General features: G+C 43.8%; 1 protein-coding gene across 8 annotated transcripts in view; it reads right to left on the bottom strand.

Annotated features, from left to right (window-relative positions):
- Positions 1-14,929, bottom strand: part of LOC112214888 (rap1 GTPase-GDP dissociation stimulator 1) — a 64,722-nt gene that overhangs the window by 21,070 nt on the left and 28,723 nt on the right. For all 8 annotated transcript variants that reach the window (XM_042298377.1, XM_042298381.1, XM_042298378.1 and 5 more), the window contains 2 exons: positions 11,064-11,192; positions 10,514-10,639 (listed from right to left, as the gene is read on the bottom strand). In XM_042298377.1, the coding sequence (XP_042154311.1) occupies positions 10,514-10,639; positions 11,064-11,192 (255 nt within the window). The remainder of the gene's footprint in view (positions 1-10,513; positions 10,640-11,063; positions 11,193-14,929) is intronic.

Here is a 14,929-nt window from a genome sequence, read left to right as displayed (position 1 = left end):
AAGTGGCTAGTGATATATTTTACATCCATTTCCATCAATTCCCATTATTAAAGTGGCTGGAGTTGAGTCAGTGTGTTGGCAGCAGCCACTCAATGTTAGTGGTGGCTGTTTAACAGTCTGATGGCCTTGAGATTGAAAAACAGCTTCTGTCTCTCGGTCCCTGCTTTGATGCACCTATACGGACCTCGCCTTCTGGATGATAGCAGGGTGAACAGGCAGTGGCTCGGGTGGTTGTTGTCCTTGATGATCTTTATGGCCTTCCTGTGACATCAGGGGGTGTAGGTGTCCTGGAGGGCAGGTAGTTGCGTTGATGATGATGGTGATGCATTGTGCAGACCTCACTACCCTCTGGAGAGCCTTACGGTTGTGGGCGGAGCAGTTGCCGTACCAGGCGGTGATACAGCCCGACAGCATGCTCTCGATTGTGCATCTGTAGAAGTTAGTTTGTGAGTGCTTTTGGTGACAAGCCAAATTTCTTCAGCCTCCTGAGGTTGAAGTGTGAGGTTATTTTCCTGACACCACACTCCGAGGGCCTTCACCTCATCCCTGTAGGCCGTCTCGTCGTTGTTGGTAATCAAGCCTACCACTCGTCCGCAAACTTGATTGAGTTGGAGGCGTGCATGGCCACGCAGTCGTGGGCGAACAGGGAGTACAGGAGAGGGCTCAGAACGCACCCTTGTGGGGCCCCAGTGTTGAGGATCAGCGGGGTGGAGATGTTACCTACCCTCACCACCTGGGGGCGGCCCGTCAGGAAGTCCAGTACCCAGTTGCACAGGGTGGGGTCGAGACCCAGGGTCTCGAGCTTGATGACGAGCTTGGAGGGTACTATGGTGTGAAATGCCGAGCTATAGTCGAACAGCATCCTCACATAGGTATTCCTCTTGTCCAGATGGGTTAGGGCAGTGTACAGTGTGGTTAAGATTGCATCGTCTGTGGACCTATTTGGGCGGTAAGCAAATTGGAGTGGGTCTAGGGTGTCAGGTAGGGTGGAGGTGATATGGTCCTTGACTAGTCTCTCAAAGCACTTCATGATGACAGAAGTGAGTGCTACGGGGCGGTAGTCGTTTAGCTCAGTTACCTTAGCTTTCTTGGGAACAGGAACAATGGTGGCCCTCTTGAAGCATGTGGGAACAGCAGACTGGGATAGGGATTGATTGAATATGTCCGTAAACACACCAGCCAGCTGGTCTGCGCATGCTCTGAGGACACGGCTGGGGATGCAGTCTGAGCCTGCAGCCTTGCGAGGGTTAACACGTTACTCACGTCGGCTGCAGTGAAGGAGAGTCCGCATGTTTGGGTTGCGGGCAGTGTCAGGGGCACTGTATTTCCCTCAAAGCGGGGAAAAAAGTTATTTAATCTGCCTGGGAGCAAGACATCCTGGTCCGTGACGGGGCTGGTTCTCTTTGTAATCCGTGATTGACTGTAGACCCTGCCACATACCTCGTGTCTGAGCCGTTGAATTGAGATTCTACTTTGTCTCTATACTGACGCTTAGCTTGTTTGATTGCCTTGCGGAGGGAATAGCTACACTGTTTGTATTTGTTCATGTTTCCGGTCACGTTGCCCTGATTAAAAGCAGTGGTTCGCGCTTTCTTTCACGCGAATGCTGCCATCAATCCACAGTTTCTGGTTTGGGAATGTTTTAATCGTTGCTATGGGAATGACATCTTCAATGCACTTTCTAATGAACTCGCTCACCGAATCAGCGTATTCGTCAATGTTGTTGGACGCAGTGCGGAACATATCCCAGTCCACGTGATGGAAGCAGTCTTGGAGCGTGGAATCAGATTGGTCGGACCAGCGTTGAACAGACCTGAGCGCGGGAGCTTCTTGTTTTAGCTTCTGTCTGTAGGCAGGGAGCAACAAAATGGAGTCGTGGTCAGCTTTTCTGAAAGGAGGGCGGGGGAGGGCCTTATATGCATCACGGAAGTTAGAATAGCAATGATCCAAGGTTTTACCAGCCCTGGTTGCGCGATCGATATGCTGATACAATTTAGGGAGTCTTGTTTTCAGATTAGCCTTGTTAAAATCCCCAGCTACAATGAATGCAGCCTCAGGATATGTAGTTTCCAGTTTGCATAGAGTCAAATAAAGTTCGTTCAGGGCCATCGATGTGTCTGCTTGGGGGGAATATATACGGCTGTGATTATAATCGAAGAGAATTCCCTTGGTAGATAATGCGGTCGACATTTGATTGTGAGGAATTCTAAATCAGGTGAACAGAAGGACTTGAATTCTTGTATGTTGTTGTGACCACACCACGTCTCGTTAACCATAAGGCATACGCCCCCGCCCCCGCTCTTACCAGAAAGATGTTTGTTTCTGTCGGCGCGATGCGTGAAGAAACCAGCTGGCTACACCGATTCCGTTAGCGTCTCTCGAGTGAGCCATGTTTCCGTGAAGCAAAGAACGTTACAGTCTCTGATGTCCCTCTGGAATGCTACCCTTGCTTGGATTTCATCAACCTTGTTGTCAAGAGACTGGACATTGGCGAGAAGTATGCTAGGGAGTGGTGCGCGATGTGCCCGTCTCCGGAGCCTGACCAGAAGACCACTTCGTTTCCCCCTTTTACGACATCTTTGTTTTGGGTCGCATGCTGGGATCCATTCTGTTGTCCTGGGTGAAAGGCAGAACACAGGATCCGCTTCGGGAAAGTCATATTCCTGGTCGTACTGATGGTGAGTTGACATTGCTCTTATATTCAATAGTTCTTCCCGACTGTATGTAATGAAACCTAAGATTACCTGGTGTACCAATGTAAGAAAAAACACGTAAAAAAAACAAAAACTGCATAGTTTCCTAGGAACGCGAAGCGAGGCGGCCATCTCTGTCGGCCATCTCATGGACTCTACAAGGTGTTGAAAGAGCTGCTGGCCCATCTTGACTCCAATGCTTCCCACAGTTGTGTCAAGTTGGCAGGATGGACCATTCTTAATACGCTCAGCAGCCAGCCTCAGCCCAGCAGCTATGGATACGAGAACCACTTCACTCCAATAAGCAGTTACCAAGGCCACAGATGACCACATAATACAGGCCCGACTCCCGTGAGTGAAAATTGACCACTGTACATTAAACTGATGACAATCCCCCTTTAAAATATCATATACTGTCCCAAAACAAGGTTAGCTTTCTACTTGGCATAAGAGCACGTTTTGGTTTTAGGTGCCGACCCAAATCCAGCCGTGGACGCTCAATTTATTTTGTTGTTGCAGTGTGCACTTCAATAAAAGCAGTTTCCTCGCTTAACTGACTTCAACCAACGCATTGTTCATTTCCGATAGACAGATACAGACAGCTGAGGGGAGTTTCAAATTCTGAACGGGACATTTAAAAAAAAAAAAAATGCACACACCACTTTTTCTGTATGCTTATCTGACATGTTAGCATGGCTAATGTAAAATAACCATAGGGATGCATTCCCTAGCTATGCTAATACAACATTAGCATTATAATTCAACACTACATTTCTGCACCCTAGCCATCATTTTCATATACCTCATTCTCCCCCTTCTCATTTCTTTCACAAGTCCTCGCTCTTATTTAAAAAAATATATTTAAAAAACCTGCATACCTATCTATTTATTCAGCCATCTATAGTTGGCAGGATGCATTGTGTTGGCATATTGGTTGTCAGGGGAATGTGACGTCATAATGTAAATGTGTGTGGATCTGAAAATGTTTTCTGCATACTGTATTATAGGTGGAAGATTGATACTTAGTGGTTCACAGCCAAGCTTTGAATACCAATTATTCTCTGTATTCGTAAAAAAAAATTTTTTTTAAGTAATCCTTGACAATGTCAAATAACTCAAGCATAGATTGATCACTTTTCTTTCTAATTTGGGACACAAAAAGTAAAGACCATGAGTAAAGGCATCTACATGATTCCCAGCCGAAACAGTTTGTGCATAGACAGTATTATGACGGCAATTCTGTTAGGTTTTGGACTTCGGCAAGGTTTTTTTTGGTGGGTGGGGGGGACTGTTCCGATCACAAAAATGTTTGAGGCAACCCGAAATCAGTAGCCGAAGTCCACGTCTTCTCGTCGGCGATTGGTCAAAAGGGATCATTCAACGAATCGCCTGTTGTCATTCAAAAGAGACGACTTGTCCTCATGCACATTTTTTCACTTGAGAAATAAATCCTGCATCAAAGCATCCTCGTCAAATGCAAAATCCCCTCGGCAAAATGTAAAAATGATTTACAGATTTGAGTTCTTACACTAATTCGGACTATTTTGAGTTTGAGGAAGTGTATACTGGCTAGGGCGTTTAAAAAAAACAGTACTGCTGCTTTTTTCTCTTTTTTCAAGCGTAGATCTTTTAAGGGAGTATGCCAGGTAGGTAAGTAGGTGTCAGGTGTACCGGTTTGTGTCAGGAACTACAACGCTGCTGGTTTTTCAGGCTCAACATTTTCCTGTGTGTATCAAGAATTGTTTTATTTAACTAGTCAGAATGGTCCACTACCCCAAGGACATCCTGCCAACTTGACAACTGTGGGAAGCACTGGAGACAACACGAGCCTGCATCCCTGTGGAACGCTTTCGACACCTTGTAGAGTCCATGCCCCAACAAATTGAGGCTGTTCTTTGGCCAAAAGGGGGGAGGTGCAACTCAATATTAGGAAGGTGTTCCTAATGTTTGGTATTCTCAGTGTATGCTAATATATGCTACAAATACTTTTACATTTGCATGAAATTTTACTGGTCGTATAGACATATTTAGCAAAATGCTTGTGTTCCTAGGGCCAACAGTGCAGTAGTATCTAACAATTCACAGCAACACACACAAATCTAAAAGTAAATGAATGAATTAAGAAAGACATTTCAGGAGGAGCAAACAAATGTCTTTGTTTTTTTAAAGAAAATCTATTTTTATCCATTAACATCAAATGATCAGAAATACAGTGGACATAGTCATTTACAACATTAACAATCATAGCTGGAAACGGCTGATTTTATGGATTATCTACATAGGCCCATTATCAGCAACCATCACTCCTGTGTTCCAATGGCACGCTTTTTATTAAAGGTGTGGATCAGCTTTAATATTGCAAATAGATTGCTTCCATCAATGTAACTGTCTGCATCATATCCAATCACCCATATATTTTTTGGTAAATATACACTTTTTTTCAATTTTTAGAATATACCTTTATTATTCCTCGCAAACCTAACCACCCCTCCCCAAATTGGAGTAAACTAATGAACAATAACACTTATGTATAAACTGAAGGTAGAAGCCTATTACACATTAGACAATATATTTTACAATAGTTACTGTTTTTAAAAAATCCTTCCTCTTTTTCTGATGTCCATCCAGTTTGATTTATATTTGTAACTGCGCAATATCACAACATTTGTTGTGTTAGCTTTTTAAAAGGATAAACTTGGATTAGCTAATTGATAGCACAGCTGAAAACTGTTGTCCTGCTTAAAAAAGCAATAAAACTGTCCTTCTTTAGACTAGTTGAGTATCCCATTTGTGGGATTGACTACAGGCTCAAAATGGCCAGAAACAAACACTTTCTTCCGAAACGCATCAGTCTATTCTTGTTCTGAAAAATGAAGGCTATTCCGAGAGAAATTGACAAGAAACTGTTGATCTCGTACAACGCTGTGTACTACTCCCTTCACAGAACACGCAAACTGGCTCTAACCAGAATAGAAAGACTGGGAGGCCCCGGTGCACAACTGAGCAAGAGGACAAATACATTAGTGTCTAGTTTGAAAAACAGTCTCCTCACAAGTCCTCAATTGGCAGCTTCAGCAAATAGTACCCGCAAAACACCAGTCTCAACGTCAACAGAAAAGAGGCGACTCTGGGATCCTGGCCTTCAAGGCAGAGTTGCTCTGTTCAGTGTCTGTTCTTTTGCCCATCTTAATCTTTTTTAATGGCCGTCTGAGATGTCTTTCTTTGCAACACTCCAGATTTTGTAACATTTTTACCTAGAGATGCACATTAGCACATGCTAATAAAAAATATAAAAATCTTCTCAAACACGAGTCGAATTAGCCTAATGAATTTCAGAATGATTAGTTGCTGTATTTAAAGTTTACCACGCTACACCACTAGATGGAACCATATCGCACCAGATCTATAAGAACTGAACTGATGGACATGGGGCCATGAAATGTGGTATGTAAACCTTACTTTTATGTCCCTAGAAGCTGAGTGAATATAAAGTCAATGCAATAGATAGCTGCACGAGATCAGTTGGTGGAACTATAGATGTCATTATAGAAGTCACCGGTAGCAAAAATTGGCTTGAGAAATGGTGTACACACTCACCTGCAGTGTAATGAAATTAACATATCACAATATAAAAACAATTCCTAAACCTAACTAAATTCACCCCTAAACAATTCTAAAACCACAAATATTCAAACCATATTTGTTGCAATATACCAATACACTAAAGCTGAAAATATTTCACAAATCTTAACATAAAACATGAATAAAATTGACCCCAGAATTGGTATATAAACGCAACACGTTAAGTAATGACTAAGAATGATTACAAGGTGCAGTCAAAGATAACCAACCTTCAGCAATTGCAGCTCCCTCAACCACAAGGCTCTCCAGAGGGTGGTGCGGTCTGCCCAACGCAATACCGGGGGCAAACTACCCGCCCTCCAGGACAAATACAGCACCCGATGTCACAGGAAGGCCATAAAGTGATCATCAAGGACAACAACCACCCGAGGCTCTGCCTGTTCACCCCACTATCATCCAGAAGGCGAGGTCAGTACAGCTGCATCAAAGCTGGGACCGAGAGATAGAAGCTGTTTTTCAATCTCAAGGCCATCAGACAGCTAAACAGCCATCACTAGCACACTAGAGGCTGCTGCCTATAGGAATAGACTAGAAATCACTGGCCACTTTAAGGAACGGAACACTAGTCACTTTAACAATGTTTACATATCTTGCATTACTCATCTCATATGTATATACTGTATTCTATACTATTCTACGGTATCTTAGTCGGTTCCTCTCCGACATCACTTGTCCATATATGTAAAGAGTCTTCATTCATTCCTACTTCGATGTGTATATGTTGTGTAATTCGTTAGATATTACTGCACTGTCGGAGCGAGAAGCACAAGCATTTCACTAGACCCGCAATAACATCTGCTAAACACGTGAATGTGACCAATAAAATGTGTTTTTTCAGCACTAGACTAAACTTGATTTGTGTCATCGTTGTGGTATTGAGAAAAACATGGTAATGCTTTCACTGATTGCACATAAAGGAAGAGTTCCTACATGGAGTGCTTGCTTTGTTCCCCAACTGATCTTGTTCCCTTTGTCATCCTGTGAACCACAATTATTGCTGCTCGCAGCTACACTACATTACCAAAAGTACGTGGACAACTGCTTGTCCAACATCGCATTCCAAAATCCTCAGTATTAATATGGAGTTGGTCCCCCCTTTGCTGCTATAAACGGCCTTCATTCTTCTGGGAAGGCTTTCAACTAGATGTTGGAACATTGCTGCAGGAACTTGCTTCCATTCAGCCACAAGCGCATTAGTGAGGTCAGGCACTGACATTAGGCGATTAGACCTGGCTTGCAGTCGGTGTACCAATTCATCCCAAAGGTGTTAGATGGGGTTGAGGTCAGGGCTCTGTGAAGGCAGGTCAAGTTCTTCCACACCAATCTCGACAAGCCATTTCTGTATGGACCTCGCATTGTGCACAGGGCATGCTGAAACAGGGAAGGGCCTTCCTCAAACTGTTGCCACAAATTTGAAAGCACACAATCCTCTAGAACGTCATTGTATGCTGTAGCTTTAAGATTTTCCTTCACTGGAAGTAAGGTGCCTAGCACGAACCTTGAAAAAACAGCCCCAGACCATTATTCTCTTACAGTTGGCACTATGCATTGGGGCAGGTAGCGTTCTCCTGGCATCTGCCAAACCCAGATTAATCCGTCAGACTCTGATGGTGAAGCGTGGTTCATCACTCCAGAGAAAGAGTTTCCAATGGCGGTGAGCTTTACACCACTCCAGCCGAAGCTTGGTATTGTGCATGGTGATCTTAGACTTGTGTGCGGCTTTTCGGCCATGGAAACCCATTTCATGAAGCTCCTCACAAACAGTTCTTGTGCCGATGTTGCTTCCAGAGGCAGTGTGGAACTCTGTTGCGAAACTCACTACCGCCGATTTGTACTCGCTACGCATTTCAGCGGTCCCATTCTGTGAGTTTGTGTGGCCTACCACTTTGCGAATTATCCGTTGTTACTCCTAGACGTTTTGCACCTCTAGCAGGGCAGACATTGACGAACAGACTTGATGGAAAGGTGGCATCCTATGACGGTGTCACGTTGAAAGTCACTGAGCTCTTCAATAATGCCATTCTACTGCCATTGTTGGTCTATTGAGATTGCATGGCTGTGTGCTTGATTTTATACACCTGTCAGCAACAGGTGTGGCTGAAATAGCAGAATACACTAATTTGAAGGGGTGTCCACATACTTTGTATATATGGTGCATTCAGAAAGTATTCAGACCCCTTGACTTTATCCACATTGTTACATGACACATTTTAGAATAAGGCTATTGTTTTTTCCCCCCCTCAAATTCACGCACAATACCCCATAATGACAAGTTTTTTTCTTTTCTACATTTTTTACCCCCTTTTCTCCCCAATTTTGTGGTATCCAATTGTTAATAGCTACCATCTCGTCTCATCGCTACAACTCCCGTACGGGCTCGGGAGAGACGAAGATCGAAAGCCACGCGTCCTCCGAAACACAACCCAACCAAGCCGCACTGCTTCTTAACACAGCGCGCATCCAACCCTGAAGCCAGCCGCACCAATGTGTCGGAGGAAACCCTGTGCACCTGGCGACCTGGTTAGCGTGCACTGTGCCCGGCCCGCCACAGGAGTCGCTAGTGCGCGATGAGACAAGGATATCCCTACCGGCCAAACCCTCCCTAACCCGGACAACGCTAGGCCAATTGTGCGTCGCCCCACAGACATCCCGGTCGTGGCCGGCTGTGACAGAGCCTGGGCGCGAACCCAGAGTCAAGTTTGTGTGCAAATTTATATATAAAAACTGCTATCACATTTACATAAGAATTCAGACCCTTTACTCAGTACTTTGCTGAAGTAACTTTGGCAGTGATACAGCCTTGAGTCGTCTTGGGTATGATGCTACAAGTTTGGTACACCTGTATTTGGAGACTTCCTACAATTCTTCTCTGCAGATCCTCTCAAGATATATCAGGTTGGATGGGGAGCATCGCTGCACAGCTATTTTCAGCTCTCTCCAGAGATGTTTGATTGGGTTCAAGATTAGGCTCTGGCTGGGCCACTCAAGGACATTCAGACTTGTCCCGAAGCCACTCTTGCGTTGTCTTGGCTGTGTGCTTAGGGTCGTTGTCCTGTTGGAAGGTGAACCGTCAACTTAGTCTGAGGTCCTGAGCCCTCTCTGTAGGAGCAGGTTTTCAACAAGAATCTCTGTACTTTGCTCCATTCACTTTTGCCTCGATCCTGACCAGTCTCCCAGTCCCTGCCACTGAAGAACATCCCCACAGCATGCTGCCACCACCATGCTTCACCGTAGGGATGGTGCCAGGTTTCCTCTAAACATGAAGCTTGGCATTCTGGCCAAAGAGTTACATCTTGGTTTAATCAGACCAGGGAATCTCGTTTCTCATGGTCTGAGTCTTTAGGTGCCTTTTGGCAAACTCGAAGCGGGCTGTCATGTGCCATTTACTGAGAAGCGGCTTCGGTCTGGCCACTTGTCCTTCAGGACGATTCTCCCATTTCCACAGAGGAACTATGGAGCTCTGTCAGAGTGACCACCATGTTCTTGGTCACCTCCCTGACCAAGGCCCTTCTCCCCCGATTGCTCAGTTTGGCCAGGCGGCCGGCTCTAGGAAGTGTCTTGGTGGTTCAAAGCTTCTTCCATTTAAGGATGATGGAGGCCACTGTGTTCTTGGCGACCTTCAATACTGCAGAAATGTTTTGGTACCCTTCCCCAGATCTGTGCCTCGACACAATCCTGTCTCAGCGCTCTACGGACAATTCCTTTGACCTCATGGCTTGGTTTTTGCTCTGACATGCACTGTCAACTGTGGGACCTTATATAGACAGGTGGGTGCCTTTCCAAATGATGTCCAATCAATTGAATTTACCACAGGTGGACTCCAAGTTGTAGAAACATCACAAGGATGATCAATGCAAATAAGATGCACAGGATCTCAATTTCAAGTCTCATAGCAAAGGGCCTGAATACTTATGTATATAAGGTATGTTTTTATATTTGATATAAATTTGCAAAAAATTCAAAAACCTGTTTTTGCTGTGTCATTATTGGTTATTGTGTAGCTTGCTGATGATAGTATTTTATTTAATCATTTTAGAATAAGGCTGCAACGTAACAAATGTAGAAAAAGTCAAGGGGTCTGAATACTTTCCGAAGGTAATATATATTTAATATTTATAACCTGACTTGCCGGTCTTAATTGCCCCTGTGGGGATAAAGAAAAAGTTGTATTGAATTACCATTCTCAGCGAGTGGAGCCAGGACCTCAAAGATCATCTCCTTCTTCTCGTGCTCTGCCTGCTTCTGGAACAGACGTACCAGCTCCTCAGCGATGTTCGTGGAGGCAAACTGTTCCTTACTGGACTCTGCAGAGACGGGGAAAAAAATCAAGTTAAATCAAGATGAAATGACTGGTCCAGTCGGTTTGTGCGCAGGCCAACTTCTGTGTTCATTCATTTTCATGCCGAGCGTACGGCATGATAACGATCAAAGATTCGGCACCATGCTAAAGACATACACACCGGAATCAGTTCTGTCCATGGACTTACAAAATATGTGAATGACAGGAGAGTCCACAGCGCAACTTTTATTGGGGCTTGACCATTTTTTATGCTCAAAGCCCAGGCCCCAGAGAGCACGGTATAAAGCTGAACTAAGTCCAGAATGGCGGGGTGGAAGCAGTATTCTACTCAATGTACCGTAGAATTGATTTAGAATAAATTCTCTTTGGTTTATGCCTAAAATACATAGTGACCTCTCTGATCAGCCCTAAGATGTCCCACTACCCACCGAGCTCAGCCAAGTTTCCGAAAGCGATGAGGCACATCTCTGTAAGAGCCGTGTTGTCTGAGTGGAGCCCCAGCAGCTTCACCAGGGTGGGGATCACCCCCATGTTGATCAGCTGGGCCTGCAAGGAGTCTGGAGAGGACACACAGAGGAGATCAGAGGACAGGTAAGAGTACTGCCATCTAGTGTTTGGGAGGTTGAATTACAATAAGGCCACAAAGATCAGGGTGGGCAGTGTTAGGCAAATTAACTAAACAGAAACACCCTGATGTGTGTGTGTGTGTGTGGTGTAATTTATGAAGGCACTATTGTCTCAGCCCTAAAACGTAGAGAGATACATTGGGCTATGAAAAAGTCTGTCTGCCAGCTTTGCTTTGCCAGAAAACACACACCCACAGTAGTCAATAATATAATTAGAAGTGGAAAAGCTAATGGAATGTATAAAGCCAAACGTCTTGAAATCAAGTCTCAAGAGGATTATAAAAAAGGCCATTTCTAAAAAAGGGAAATTAGTTCATGCAAACAAGGAAACAAATGTGCACATTTAAACTACCATTTGCTAAATGTAGACTAGCTATACAGTATATATTTTTTTCATATACAGGATATCAGAGTGCAGATGTATTTCCCTGGTTGTAGTGAGCTCTGGAAAACCAGCTAGAAGAGCCTAGAGAGGAAAGATAAGAAAAAGAGTCGATTAAGTTGACTTTAAGAGACTACCAATACTGACAAAATGGGCGGAGAGAGAGAGAGGGTACAAGAAGAAAAAGGAGAAGTTAAAGAAAAGAATGGGAAAGTGATGAGAGGTAGACGATAAAAGGCTAGAAGGAAGGAAGGAGGGGAAGCGAGTGAGTGAGAAAAGGAAGTAAACCAATTGAAAAATAGTTATATTAGTGAATTGTTAAGGGTTCTCTCTGAAATACAAGCTGACATTTTTTTGCTGGTACTTATTAAAAACAACCACCATCAATTGTCATCCGCCAGAACTGTTATTCACTCAAAACATTAGATCCTAACCATAATCCACAATAGGCCTCGACACAAGCAGAAGGCCTACAAGAGAAGAGCAAATTCCAGAAACATAAACCAACTTGGGTCAAAGTTTACATTTACACAAAAATATTGATTTCTATTTCGACAATTTGCACGGACGCTGTAAAAACCAGTGGACGTGCAGAGCGTCTATCAATGTTAATGAAGGTTTTATTAGCTGTGGTGACAGTTTACAAACAGCCAGCTGAAGGAAATGGGCCGCTGGCGGCCACAAACTCATTTGCATTGCGTAATTGCAAAAATGCTCCGGCCCTCGCTGTGGTGCGCAGAGCAGACCAACTCCATTACTCTGACGTGTTAGATTCCGTATCTCAGCGTAGAGAAGGCGGTTTCTCTCCTCCTCACCGTTCCAAGGACGTGTAGACCATGCGGTATTTGTATGTATTATTTTCAACCATCAACTTTTTCAGCCTTTTGAGTGGTGACATTTGAGACAGCGTTTGTTTTATTGTAGCCGATGACAGGGCTTGGAAACAACTCTAGGCTACATTTCACACCTAACCTCATGCTAAATAATTCTAATTTAATTTAATAAATTACATGTATAAACAGTGTTGAGCAGGACGTAATTGCACTAGGCAGTTATGTTACACACTTTGTTATTACATTTACTTACATTATTTTCTCAACTTTGGTATAGAGGCTACCGGTACATGAAGTGTGTCTCGTTTTCTCAAGCATGCTTTTCATGGAGCAGCAATAAAAACAAATGGCCTTATTCAAAGTTAAACAGATTGGAGGCCACAACCAACCATAACTGACTAATGGAGTCAAAACATTTCTGTGTGTGAGATATTTGAATCTGATTTGACTTAAGTCAAATCAGGCTTTGCTGAGCTCCGTGAAATGGTTTGATTTAGTGCAGTGATAGCGGTGCTTGGCCGCTGAGGCTAAATGTCAGTGTCACCGGAAGTAGTAACTCGCATGGAAACAGAATTCCACACATCGTGGAACCTTGACTTGAACGGGGATGGCTGTTCTACTAACTCTATTTCTGTGTAACCACAGCACTGTTTAATGTCTGATGATCTGATCGCAGATCATTAGGTTTACGAAGAAAATCCTCCTAGCTCCATGTTTGATTGAGGGAAAAGAACAAGAGTTGTCGCTGACTTGCATGTACCTCCCCTGAACGCCACATTTTTGCTCACATTTAAATTCTCAGTCTATTTTCAACGGGAGGACAAAAGAGTTGGTGAGTGACCTTGGACTGGTCAGAGACCGTACAGGAGAAGAAATATGCATCTTGCCCCCACGGTGGAGAGAAAGTTATAGAACTTGGCCCATTCATTAATAATTTACATTATTCAGAGAGGAGCAGTGCGTCGTGGAACATCAGGGTTAGAACGTAGACGAAAGGGGCATAAACACTCACCGAGCATCCCTGTCACAACACCACTAACCAGCCTGGGGTGTTTTCATTCATGCAAACCGTTGCAAAATTGTTTTGCATCAGAACAATTCATAAACAGTTTATGGAACAAATTCAGCTACAACTCCCTGTTTCGGCCCATTTACTTCAGTTTGGTTCCTAGTAATCTCGCTTAACCCAGAACTAAAATCTTGTGTAATTTGATCAGCTATGGCAATTCTGGGTCTAAACACCAGAATTAACGCTGCTCATTATCCTACGCATTCTATACCGCCGCAACAGATTCTTCAGTTTACGTGCAGAATCTGTGATGAGGTCACTAGTGAATACACTCCTGGGGAACAAAGACCAAAACTCAACTTTTTGTAATCCAATTTGATGAGGGTTCCACAGCAGCTACTTGAAATGTTTTACATGTAGACTCAGCAATGACATCATACCCAGTGGGATGACTTCCTGCTTACCGACCTCAACCAATTTCAAATCTGGCAAGACTGACACTTGACTATTGTCTCTTCCCAATGTGGGCAGGCTTCAAGTGAGGACGCACATTGGGAAGAGTCAATAGTGGCTGTTTTGGTAGATTTGATTTGTTGTTACATCTTGGTTTAATCAGACTAGGGAATCTCGTTTCTCATGGTCTGAGTCCCCCCGCTGTGTATGATGTCATATTGCAGAGTCTACCCTTGAAAAGGTAGTGTTAAGAGTTGTGCAGTAAAGTGACTTGCAAAGGAAAATGAGTCACTGCTAATCCCCAGTGGCAAAATCATTGCATCACAACAAGACTAGTTAATTAGCTAGCACAGTTAAACGGTTCTAAACAATGTGTTCATTTGAATGAAAGATTCATATTTTATGGTGGGTCTATGTACGAGTCCAAAATGGCACCCTATTCTCTGGTCAAAAGTAGTGCACTATGTAGGGAATAGGGTCCCATTTGGAACGCGGCCTAATTAAACTGGAACAGGTGCTGGAAGGTTGACAGCAGAAGTGATCCATATTGATTACGCCAGACCTTGCACCTGGATAGACCATATAGGCTTAGCGAGAAGGGTTGTGGGAGAATAGGCAATCTAACTAGAAAACAAGAGAGTGCTGTGTAAAGGGGAAGAAATGGCTGCAGTTAAAGCTGTAGGGACACCATCACCACATACCACCAATTACAAGGACAAGCAGTCACTGCTTTAAGAGGAAAATTACCAAGGCCTCAAGCAAGATACAATAGAAAGCAATGGAAGTGGACTTGAAGCAGACAGACCACTCTCCAGGGAACAGATATTGAACAATCCTCTTTATCACTACCTCCTGTCACCATGGTGAGTAAAGGCTGAGTAATATAAAACTTGAACATTGGCAAAATCTAAATTTGTCAAGACATTTTTAGACATCAAAAACAGTCAGCTAATGAGTCCATGCCCCTACACCATCTATTACAAAGTCCCAG

This window comes from Oncorhynchus tshawytscha, linkage group LG15, assembly GCF_018296145.1.
Source record: "Oncorhynchus tshawytscha isolate Ot180627B linkage group LG15, Otsh_v2.0, whole genome shotgun sequence".
In the NCBI taxonomy this organism is placed as follows: Eukaryota; Metazoa; Chordata; class Actinopteri; order Salmoniformes; family Salmonidae; genus Oncorhynchus; species Oncorhynchus tshawytscha.
The sequence above is the reverse complement of the archived record's forward strand: the minus strand, read 5'-3'. Positions and strand labels throughout refer to the sequence as shown.